The sequence below is a fragment of the Falco rusticolus genome, chromosome 6 (genome assembly GCF_015220075.1).
Source record: "Falco rusticolus isolate bFalRus1 chromosome 6, bFalRus1.pri, whole genome shotgun sequence".
NCBI lineage: Eukaryota > Metazoa > Chordata > Aves > Falconiformes > Falconidae > Falco > Falco rusticolus.
This window is the reverse complement of record NC_051192.1, coordinates 4804678-4816927: the sequence shown is the minus strand read 5'-3', so window position 1 is coordinate 4816927 and position 12250 is coordinate 4804678. Positions and strand designations below refer to the sequence as shown.

Sequence of the window (12250 nt, the reverse complement as noted above, 5' to 3'; positions counted from 1 at the left end):
AGAGAAGATTCACTGAACTTGAGTGGAAACTGCAGGAGGCTGAGGGACTCGCATTTCCTCCACTGGCTGCCTGCACAGTCATGTCCCCTCTCATGTCCGTTGCCCTCTTAAAAATGTTCCTGTTTCTTCGCATACCATTCCCAGTTTTTCAACCGACAGGACCAAGGTTGCTGCCTACTTTTCTGGTTGAAATAATGGCTAGTGGGAAAGAGAGGAAACGGTGCTGGAGTATGTAGACACTGGTACGATGCTGTACTCCCTGCTGATAAGCCCAGTTAGTGGATGGGAAGATCTACAAAAGAGCTGTTGATAACAACACTTTCAAATAAAACCAGAACAGCAATATGTAAATGACTCTAAAACTGTCTGTCACTGAGTTGGGGTTACCCAGTTGTGTTCCTTGTCCTTTCGGAGTGGCTAGTTCAGCCAGGCAGCCCAGTCTGAGAAAGGGTTCCTTTCACCAGGGACCCCAGGGCTTTCCTCACACCTGCCTGTAACCATAACAGTACCATGAAGAGATGGTGGAGTAGTTAATGAGGTGTCCACACCCACAGAGGAGTTTAAATATAAAATTGGCTATATTTATTAAAATATACCTAGATTAATGTTTATAAAGATTAATGTTTCAGGTGTCTTGAGCAGTAACACTAAATAATAAAACCAAGTCCACTGGTGCTTTTACAAATCAGCCCTTAATTTTACTCTATACGTAGCACAGAAAGAGTTTCGGAGTGTTGCACAGTGTAAATAGGTTCATCAGGCGGCATTGGGGCTAAATCTTTTCTTGTGAGCAGCAGATGAAGCTGCTCCCCAGCATTTGAGGTGGTTGGTTAATGTTGGCCTACCTGTTCTTTTGATACTTCTTTTTTCTGCACATAATTTCTCTTCAGTGAAAGCAAAGGTTGGCTTTTTGAACCATCAGAGCAGCTGGCCCCGAGGAAGAAAAGAAAGCAAGCTCATACAATTAAACAAATGGTAGAATCTAGCAAATTGTATCAACTAGAATTCACTTTGTAAAATGCTCATTACTCAAGAGTCTGGCAGAGCCACATCTATTTAATTGCTTCTGTTCCCTACAAAGACTGAAGCTGTGGTCTTTGAAGAAGAAATGTCACAACTGAGGCAGGAGTGCTGCTTTAAGGGCTGGCTTCAAATGGACCTCAGAGTGCTAGGGAACAGTCTGGACAAGCTGAAGAGGAATAATTCAGTCTGCAAGAACCACCAGAATTAATTTGAGAGTCCCAGCTCCCTGCCAGTCTTACTTAACCGGCAGCATCTAGAGTTTTATCTAGTTCATTTAGACAAACTGGGGAAATAGCAAAGGATAGTACAGGAAAGAAAACTGATAGTGAATACATTTTTCAGTTAATATGTCTGAGAAATGGATTTTAAGACATTTTATCTCCTTATTGCTTATGTGGTAGAAAATAAATGAGAACAAGAAAATGAGGAAAAAACGACAAGTATCTGAAGCATTTTAGTAGCATCAAAATGGAAATATATCATCCCTACAGGATGCATTTGAGGGAATAAGTAGCGGTAGGTATTGAAATCTTTTTTGGCATGGTATGTTTTGATATTTATTTATTGAAGCCATTAGAAGTAATCAGATAATTTTATCTTTGATATTATGTATTGTTTTTCTAGTTAGTGGAATAAGTGAGTGAAATCTTTTATTCAATGAAAGGTATTTCTGTCCTGAAAGCTGCTAAAAAATTGCTCCACAGGGCAACATGAAACTTTCATTGATCTGACCATGGAGCACAGTCTCCTTGTATAGAAAGATTTCAGTACATTAGAGCATCACATCTGCTGAGTTAACTGCATGTCTGATCTCTTGAGGCCTTTCTTGAAGGTATAATTTTAAACCTTTATCCATTACTTATCTTAGAGCTGGGGTCCATCTTTTTCTCTCTGCCAAACAGAGGTTTAGAATGAATCATAGAAGTCTTCAGATAACGAGTGTTGCCATCCTGAACTTTGTTGAACATCTTTGGCTTTCATTCCTGGAGGGAGGACGAGAGATTTAGGCAATAACTTACTAGGTGTTCACTCATGTCACAGAGAGTCTTTGAGAGGACTACAGTATATTATGTTTTCTTCCATGGATATGGCTCTTCATCACAACTTCCTCTCAGCTCTTGGAAGAAATATAGATTATCTGGTACCTAGATTAAATCATCAAGTTCATTTCATTTCAGGACCTTTCTTTTACGAGCCTCTTGAAACAGGTAAGATTAATGTATACTGTTTTCACGGAAGTCAAAGCATGAAAAGGCTGGATGACTACAGAGTTCCAGTACTGGAAATCTCTACCTGCCTACCCCTGGATAATTTTTATTTCTACAGAAGGCTCACTCATCAGTCCAAGAATATACAGCTATAAATATTTCTTCAGCATTTCTCTATTGCAAGTTATAATGTACTTTTGAAGTACCTGATCTTAAGAACTAAACTCCAACAGTCTACATTGGAGACTGAATCAAGGACTCTTTGAAATCGCCAAAAAAAACCTCCCATCAAATTTAGTAGTTTGAGTCTTTAAGGGCTCTTCTGCAAGGCTACTTGAATTTAACTGTGTTTTTTTGGGAAGGAATTAAACGTGTATTTTACTGCTTAGGCACATAAAAGGTAGGCATTGTTGTCAAGCTATGAAAAGAATCCAGCTTGTCCTGTATCTGGGGACTGAACAAGGCTCTTCTTCCCCAGCCTTCCTTCTTCAGCCTCCAATCCATCGTACATGTACCTGCCCATGCTTCCATCAGTGGAGGAAAGTCAGAGAGAGGAATACAGAATATATTCTTACTTCTCTTTATGTATCCTCTGCCTCTGGGGAGTTCAGTACCAAACACAGCAGCAGGCACCTGTACCTTTATAAGGGGATGCACCTCTCTGCTGTATGGAGAAGAGTTTCCTTATATCTGAGTCAATCCACTACTTTATTGGAGTGCTTACAGGGTGTGGGGGATTGACCTCAGCCAGCTGCCAGGCACCCACCCAGCCACTTTCTGCCCTCCTCAGCAGCACAGGGGGACAAAATACAGTGAAAAAGCTCGTGGGTTGAGGTACAGACAGGGAGATCACAAAGCCAAAGTATCGTTTAGCTATGTTCAGTTCTGAGACCCTCTGCCAGAAAACAGACGTTTCTGTTGTGAGGGTGAGAGAGCAAATGAAAAAAATGGTTTCACGCTGCAGCTCCAGGGATTCCCAAACTATTTGGATTATAGAAAACCAGGTGTGAATTTGTTATGTGTGTGGAAACAAGGTCCAGTGGTTTAGTGTTGGTCAGAGCTGCTCAACAACGCTTAACACCAGGTGAGCGTAAAGAAGAAAAGAAATTGTCTAATAGAGGAGAGCTATGTTTTAATTAGTATGTGGAAAATACAGAAGAGAAGTGTGAAAATGAGAAAACAAATGTACCTGATTCCAATCTAATGTTCTGGCTGTTGCTCCGATTTTCCCTGTGGTGTCTCTGTGGAGCCTGTGGGGCTGGCTCACAAAATGCTGCCTCCCATGAGCCAGCTTGCCAGCCAGAGTTGGGGCTGTATTTAGCCATGGGAACCAAAAGGTCAACGCCATACCACTTTGTTTCCTGTATTATGTCTTTTGGAGTCAAACATTATTAAATGCTCTAACCAGTTCACTCTTACTTACCTTGGCTTCCTTGCCAGGGAGGTTTTTCTGAGATGGAGCCCTTCCTCTCTTTACATTTTTCTCTTCAGAATGTATTTCCTGGTACTTCCCTTACCCCAAGAATGCAATTTCTGGCTTTAGATGAGATATAACTGTGATAACTTGTGATGGTTCTTTCCCCATTCTTCGATATCGAGACATAAAAAGCAAATGCAACAAATTACTCCTTCCTCTTTGCTGAGATCATCTTCATTTCCAAACCGTTACAACAGATTATTTACCCTGAGACATACTCACTGTGCACATACCTTAGCCATCTCTTAATTCCTGGTTCTCAGCTTTTCATATGTTACGGCTAACTTAGCAGACATGCAAGCACTTAGGTTTCCTTGGATGCAGGAACCTGGATGAAGTGACTCAGCCCCATCTCAGGGCCCACACTTGCCTTCCTCCTGCCACCGTGGTGTCCAGGAAGGGCTCAGGCTTGTGGTGCAGAAGGAGCTGTGGCACACTGTGGGCAAGGTCCACACTGCACAGCTAGGTGATCATGCAGCTCAGATGTACCATTACCACCAGACCTGATGTGGCTGCAGAGCCATAGCAAGGCCGTATTACTAATATAAATGACTGATTTTGCATTTAGAATGTTTTGGGTTTTTTTTTTCTCAGTACCTTTCCTGTTTGCCCCTTTATCAGTTTTGGTGCTTCTGCTGTTGCAATGCTCAAATTGGAAATAAATCAGTTGCAACAGTTCAGTGAATCTTTCCTTTCTTATGTTTCTTTTTGCAGATGACGCAGTAGCTGAAATTGAGAAAAAGATTATAGAAGCTTTTGAGGTGTTTGACCATGAATGCAATCAAACTGTGGATGTCAGGTTTGTAAATATCTTCACATAGAAATATTACGGGATCTGGTATAGAGATAAATAACTCCTCAAACCTGCATCTGCTTTGCCAGAAAATGTAATTGAATTGCCCTGATTAGACAAGTATATCTTTGCTTGTTTAATAGACATTTTGCATTGTTCAGTGGTTGAAGACTGAAACTGGCTTGAGAGAGGGATGCTGGGACTAGTGGAGTGAAGAGGCAAAAGGAAACTGCAGCTAGACAAGGAGTCTAAGGGTACAAATCTCTGCTCTGATAGCTCATTTGGCCCTACAGGTCCTGGATCCCGAATGGATCCCCTCGCTTTCAGTATAGTGCCAGCACATCAAGGGGTGTCCCTGCCAGTGTGTGTCAGGGTTACTTGCTCTCAGTAGGTGTCTCCAACTGCAATGCATCCTGCACGTCCTTCTTCCTCTGGGGTAATACGGGAGGTGGATGTTGGTCTGACAGGAAGGTGTTTTTAGGAGACTTGGAAGAAACTTGCATAAAATTTGATTTAATAATAATAATAACAACAACAACAATAATAATAATAACAACAACAACAACAATAATAATAATAATAATTATTATTATTGGTCATACTTGCTTGCACCAAAAGTCCATTTGAGCTCAGTACCCTCATCCGAGTTACTAGTAGTTACTTGGGGGAGGAATATAAGGAATTGAGCAAATACACAGTATTTCTTCTTGGGGTTTTTTTTTGTACGTCTGCCACATTATGATTTGGGTGGTGCTTGGTGTTTTGGGTTTTTTGGGTCTTATGATAAATAGTGAACAATTGTTGTCTATTAATCTTCTTGACACCATTAATGATTTCATAACTGTCACATCCATCCCTCATCACAGTAGTTCAAGGCTGAAGAGTCTGGATGTGTTTAATCTCTTAGAAGATTCTGTTCCATTGCTCTGGCCATTCTTTTTTGTGCTCCTTCTTGTTCAGCTTTCTCCTTTTTGAAATGGGAAGACCAGACCTGGGGGAATGGGATGCACACATAGGAGTCAGGAGAGAGAACTGGATGCACTATACCTTTAGCATGCAAATGTTATGGAAATACAAACAAAATACTTGTATGAGGGAGTAAGAAAAAGATCAGCAGAAGATAAAAACTTGGGCTTTTAGACTGATCAGGGCATAACTGGCTATTAGATACAGAGCTAAATGAAGTAAAATTTAAAATTTCCTAGGTAATCTTAATTCTGGTATTTTTAAAGTTCAAATATTTGACGGTGCTACTTTAACTTCATTTAAACACAAACATCCATACATGTAACAATATGGATTTTGTTGTAAAATACAAACCCCACATCTTTATGTCTCACTGAGCAGGTTTTGAAGTTGTTATAAACTGTTATCATTAAAGTTTAGTGAAGTAATTTTTCATATTTCCAGTTGCTATTTTCACAAGAGTATGACCAGAGCTTTTAATTACAGATCAATTACTGAGTATATACACTACAAAGCAGTACAAGAACTGGTGAAATTTTTGTCATTAGACATTCCTCACAAGGCCAAATTTGAAAACTAAATGTTCCAAACAACTTTTCTGCATTATAAATCAGAGGCAAGAGAGGTGCAGAATATTTAGCTGATGGTTTTAGCAATGCATGCTTACTAATGCCTCTAAATTGAAGAAATTATGGGTACTTCATAGAAGTGAAATGATTTTTTGGTTATACTAGATAGGGAGAATTTCAGGGTACATCTCCACACTTGGTACGATTGTGTTCTGTCACCCGCAGGGCTCTTTGGGAAGAATGCTTGCTTAAATCTCTTGGCCCATCCCCAGGAAGGTGCCTGGTGCCGCGGGTCTGGGGCTGCCCCAGTGCCCCCAGTGCCCTGCTCCTGGCTGGGTGGTGGGACAGGCCCTGGCTGCCCAGCTTTGCTCTGCCACCCTGCCATGGGGACCCCCTGCCACTGCCACCCCCCCCAGCCCTGGGGAGCCCCTAGCCCTCGCTGCACCATGACATACTCGTTGCTTATTTGTCATTTACATCTGCAGTTCTGGCTAAATAGCTGTAGAATTTGCGACAATCCCCACTCTGTAATATGATGGATATAGAGTTGAGAAACTGCTACAACAATTAAATGATACAAACGGACTTTTTAGAAAAATATGTATTCATTCAGACAGTAAGTCATAACATGTGAGAGGGGACATTCAAAAGTCTATTTGACATACTAAATGCACAATTTCACATTAATTTTTATCGTAGTACAGTTACTGACAGTGAACAACAATTTATTGTCTAATTATTCCTAGGTTCATAGTGCAGGGCTGTATCACAATAACGGGATTATTAATGGCTGATTATCTTGTATCAGAAGGTGGCAGTACAGCACAATTCTTAACCAGAATTGTAGATGTGTGCATATTATTGCCTGAAATATCAGATACCTCTGAAGAACAGGGAAGATTACTCTGGCTTGACAGGCCAACGTCGGTGTTGCAGGACTCCTAATGCAAATACAGGGTAGTAAGAAATCGGGTGTGAGGAAGACGGCATTTTTTCATGCTGTTTACAACACACCCTGAGTCAAGAGCTTTCATGGTTTTCCAAATCTTGTCATCATGAGTGTTATATGCAGGGTGAAAACCATGACCCAAAATTTTGTTGCATCTGTGTTACAAAACTTGTATGAACATAAACTCATTTTAACCATCATTTTTGTGTGCTAGAAACTGCACAGCAGAAACTGCAGCTGCTGAACAAAGTGAGAGGAAGTGGCTGGGAGGAAAGTACAATTTCCTATCCCAGTCTTTTAAACTCCATGCTATTACCAAATGCGACATGGCTTTTTTCACCACAGACACTTCCAGCAGCATTCCCACGCTGCCAGGAGCAGCAGCCAGCAATGCCAGATTTTGCAAACTCTTCTAGGGCCTGGCTTACCTTAGTCACATCGCAGTTTTGCTGAGTGTGAGGTGAGGCAGGAGGGCGATGGCAGCCTTCCCGTCACTGGCAGCCTGTCAGAGCAGCGATGGTGTGGGACAGCAAGGAGGCAGGATTTGTGCTGGGTGTTTCTCTGGGGGAGGCAGAGAATGTTTACAACTATCTTGTAGCAGGGAAAGATGAGGGAGCGCAGGAGTGAAAGCATCAAGTGCAGCATATCTGTGCTAGAAATAGGATGCACGGACAAGGATTATGACTGAATGTCTGACCTCATCGAGGCCAGTGGCCAAACTTCCACTGACGTCCACAGGGGCAAGGTTTTACCGAGTCATTTGAGTAGATGGCTTTGTTTCATAACAACCGTATGGGATTGGGGTTTGTTTTGTAACTATTTTTGTGCTGCCAGCCTTTTCCTCTCTTTTGCCTATTGTAGTGCTTCTCACATGTTTTCAATCCGAGTGGGAGCTCTTCGGGACCTGTCTGAAGAGGCCAAGAACTGGCCTGTATAATTTTACATGTGCTTGGTGTGCCACATTTGGGGCCTTGATGTTTCAAGATGATTTTACAAAGGTCATTGCTTCTTGTATCTACCATTTTTATTAGGCAATCTATTTTTCTGCCAAGTGTACTGATGAAGAAACCACAGGGGTTTGAATCATGGGAACCACCAGCACTGTGGATACTTAAGTCAAATGTGCTTGCATTTCTGTGTTATAGAATTGGACTGAAAATCACAAGCAATTACTGATGCTTCTGTTATTTTGTTTGCAATCATACCGTAAGTCTCATTAGTACTCTTTTTTACATCTTTACAGTACTTTTATTTCTAGTTTGTGATGTTGTTAATCTTAAACTTTTTTGAGGCATTGCCAGTTTGGTCCGAATTCTATTTAGAGTCTCAGAACAACTGGGCCAGGCTCAGAGGTAAATGCAAGCTATGAATATAATTTGCAGCATAAACAGGGTGATGAAAAGCCACTGTATTGGTCTGTTGGACTCTTTCAGAGCACAGCAGGGGCATAACAGGGCTGCCTCCTTCCTGACCTTTTGTAATTGTTCTTTACTGCAGTTAGAATTTGTATCTTTATAGCATTTAATGTAAACATATGTTTTATTTGTTACCTTTTATCTCAGCAGATTTCCAAGTGTTTTATTATCTATATACTTGTAGACTTTAAGCTTAACCGTTAGAGGACAGCAGTTGAAAAGTAACCCGCACGCAGTGCACTGCAACACAATGGTATAGAAGAGGGTTTTTTGGGAAGTCACAAGAACAATTATGCTCTTCCAAACAGCTCCAGAATATTTAATGTCTGTAAAAACAGACATTGCTTACTGAGACATCGTCTTAGAAGTCCACATCTATGTGCTTAAGCCTGCTTGTGTGCTTGCACATGCACACTCCTATACACAAGCTCTGAATCGGTATCTGGATCCTCCACAGACATTTTTGTATTGCAGGTTTACTGACAAAGATGTTCTTTCTTTCTTTCTTTCTTTCTTTCTTTCAGAGAGATTGGTTCAATTGTCAGGTCACTGGGTTGCTTCCCAACTGAGGCAGAGCTACATGAACTGCTTGCAACGGTAAATGTGTAGATCTTTTGGTTTTTGGTTTTTTTTTTCAATCTTAAGCTTGCACAAGTTTGGCCTTTCTGCCTCGCTGTGTGGGAAACCTAAACTCTTCTCCCAGAGGCTGGAAGTGGCATGGAAGTGATTCAGGCAGGCAGGCAGTCTCTCAGGTTGCCCTGAAGCAAGCCTTTAGGCTGATGAGGTCACGACGCGGATGGGTTAAAATGAGGAGCCTTTGACTCTCTTTTACCAGAGGAGGTCACTGTGACACTGTGCCAAGGTGGAGGGGCATTTATAGAAAATGGAGGAAAAATTGGCTTTAGCTAATTGAAAAGAATGTCCTAAACCTCAGTTGGATTAGGATATTCAAACACTAACCATCTCACTTTTCTGGACGTGCCATGGACACACACTGGATGATTAAATAATAAAAATCAGTTCTTGAGCAGGTGTTAAAATTGTACATCAAATTCCAAAAATACACAGAGGAAAAGACCTGCTATTTCTTTTCCCCTGTTATTGCTATCATATAGCCAGACCTCTCTCTGTCCTTCATGATGTTTCTCCCAGTCTTGAGGTTTCTTCCAGCCTTGAAATTTCTCAGTTATAGGCCAGTAATCTTTTTTTACTTGATTATGTAAGCCTGTAAGTCAGAATTCAGACATAAAACTTGCAAGAGTTATTCTCCTGGTTATATACAGGGGTAAGGAACTTGGCTTACATTTCTCCACCATTTTTTCCTGCGCTGTCTTTGTCTCCTTACCTCATGCTTGTAATAGAAAGGATGGGGTGTTGGTGCCTTGGCAGGGTATGGTTAACAAATTGGGCAAAGAAGTAGGAAAAAGACTTTGCATTCTTTTTGCAAACTGATATGCTGCCTTAAGGAATGGAAGATACTGGGGCTGAGAGGTGGAGGAAGGATTTTTCTTTTTCATGTATAGGTCAGGATACTGGGAATTGATCTCGCTTAGTCTTTTCTCCTTGTCCCCAACAAAAATCTGGATGGTTGCAGTAGTAGTCTCTACTCAATAGGCTTGTCTGGTCTCTTGTAGATCAAAATTTAGTGTGAGAAATCTTGTGCTGTCTTGTGAAAATGACGCAGCTGCTTCAGCTGAGGAAGTTCAAAGAACCGTCAGAGGAGAGAGATCTTTTAACACGATACTGCAATCTGTCTGCTCTGGTTCTGTACTCTCAGTACCAGATTGTCCCAGCTCCTACTGACAAACAAGACAAAATGGAAAGAGAATTTAAGGTGCTTAATACAGATGATATTTATCCTGGCCCACAGAGATTTTTGTTTGCAGCAAATGGACAGTGCAATTGACTCAAGATATAGAATTGAGAAAAGAAAGGGGATGCTTTGATCATCCCCTCGCCCCAGTGCAGGGGAACCAGGAGAGTTCACAGCCTGCCTCCCCCACCCAAAGAGATCGGAGTTTCTATTCCCCCCGCCCCCCCATTTTCAGCATACATAACAAAGTACAATGCAATGCAGCTGTGAGGCAGAAGATTCTTGAGATACGACAGTATAACATGCATGCAATTGTTAATTATAAGGGTATTAAATTAAAGTACTAAATGTATCTTAATTTATGTAAGATACTATTATCAGTGACTATGGTAATACCATTTTATCTTAATCTAGATAAAGTAAAAATTGTCTCTGTTGGCCGGTTTGTAGCCAAGCTATTTCTTTAGTATTTTTGCCCTTTGTAAGCTGTGATTAATTTCTGTTTCTCATACTTGTGTCTCTCAGTCATCCCATCTTGCTATTAGGCTTATTGTAGCTAAACTAGCATATGTTGCCCTCAAATTATTTGTATTGCCAAATCAGCATTCATATGATTATTTTGTCTCTAAAAATTATCAGATATTGTTTCCTATATTGCCTTATGCTAAATGCTGTACTTACTATCATATCTTTAGGCCTACTTAAAAAATTAAGATTAAATGATAAGCCTAGAGAAGGTGAAAACTAATCTGAGGGTTACTACAACGCTTACAGTTTGAAATCCCAGGTTCGGTGCACTGCTCTGCCACAGATCTCCCGGATAACTCTGGACAATGGTTTTATTTCTCTGTGACTCAAGTCCCCAAATGTTACGTGGGCAATAATAGTATGGCTGTGAGAGCAGAGATACGAAACATAACGGGTGCTACAACACAGTGGTTATGTGAGCTGTGGATCTACCCAAAGGAAAGAAACTGAGCAAAACTCAGGGAGTCTGAACAAGCAAATACTGTTATTGTCACAGTCACTGTGAAAAGAGGGGAAATTACAGAATAAGGAAAACATCGATAGGAAATGAGGTGTTGAACAGGAGTAAGCATGAGGAAGGGTAAGAGGATACGTACACCTGCAAATCCAAATACTTACTGATTTAGGCAAGGTTAATATCTTCAAATAATTCACATATCTATCCAATGTTAGAAATAGGACTAATTTTAACAGTTCAAGATATTGCTGGGCCTGTAGAGCCACTGAAATGGAAGCTGTTCTTTCCAGCTCAGAGGAAGCTGAAGTTGCTCATCACCTCCCAGGGCTAGGTCCGTTGTCAGGAAGGACACGTTTCTTCTGCAGACTGCTTTCTGAAGGCGAAATACAAACAGCACACCAACAGAAAGAGGCAAATCTGGGTGAGATTTGTCAGTGAGGGCTGATACTTTCATAGGTATTTGTTATGTTGAGCTCTGAAGTGGTCCTTGCTGATGAGTTCTTCTGGTGTGAAAGGTGGGATGGCCTTCAACTGTTTGGATGAGCAGATCTAATGGTTTTGTGCTCTTAAACATTGTTTATATAACTTGCGACCTTCATGGGTGTTCTGGGTCCTTGATTTTGGTTGTTCTGCTTAATATAAGACACATCTCTCTCCTTCAGATAAATAGCTGCCATATTTCTTTTTCTGTCTCCATGGACTTCTGACCTAAAACTAGTTGAAGCACAGATGTTCCCTAAAACGTCCTGTGTACTTACACATCTCAATATTTGCGATGCATGGAATAGTTCAGTGTATTGGCTGTTAATGTCACTGGAAAAAAGTTCAGTTTTGCCAGGTATTTTGTTATGCCTTTTCAATCAATCAAGCAGTAAACCAAATGATTCCATAATGGTAAAAGGTACTATTTGATTTAGCGTGAAGCATGCAACGGCTTCATTTCCTTGCTAAATATCCCTTCTGCTAGGTTCACCAAACAGAAGGGGAAAAGTGCCTTTTCAAGCCAATTTCCACTCTGAAGCCGCAGGAGGTGGTGGCTTCTTCCTTCTTCT

The 12250-nt window shown here is 41.0% G+C and overlaps 1 protein-coding gene across 1 annotated transcript in view; it reads left to right on the top strand.

The window, feature by feature from the left end:
- Nucleotides 1–12250, top strand: part of EFCAB2 (EF-hand calcium binding domain 2) — a 32156-nt gene that overhangs the window by 15235 nt on the left and 4671 nt on the right. The window contains exons 2-3 of the mRNA XM_037392563.1: nucleotides 4423–4507; nucleotides 8925–8997. Of these exons, the coding sequence (XP_037248460.1) occupies nucleotides 4423–4507; nucleotides 8925–8997 (158 nt within the window). The remainder of the gene's footprint in view (nucleotides 1–4422; nucleotides 4508–8924; nucleotides 8998–12250) is intronic.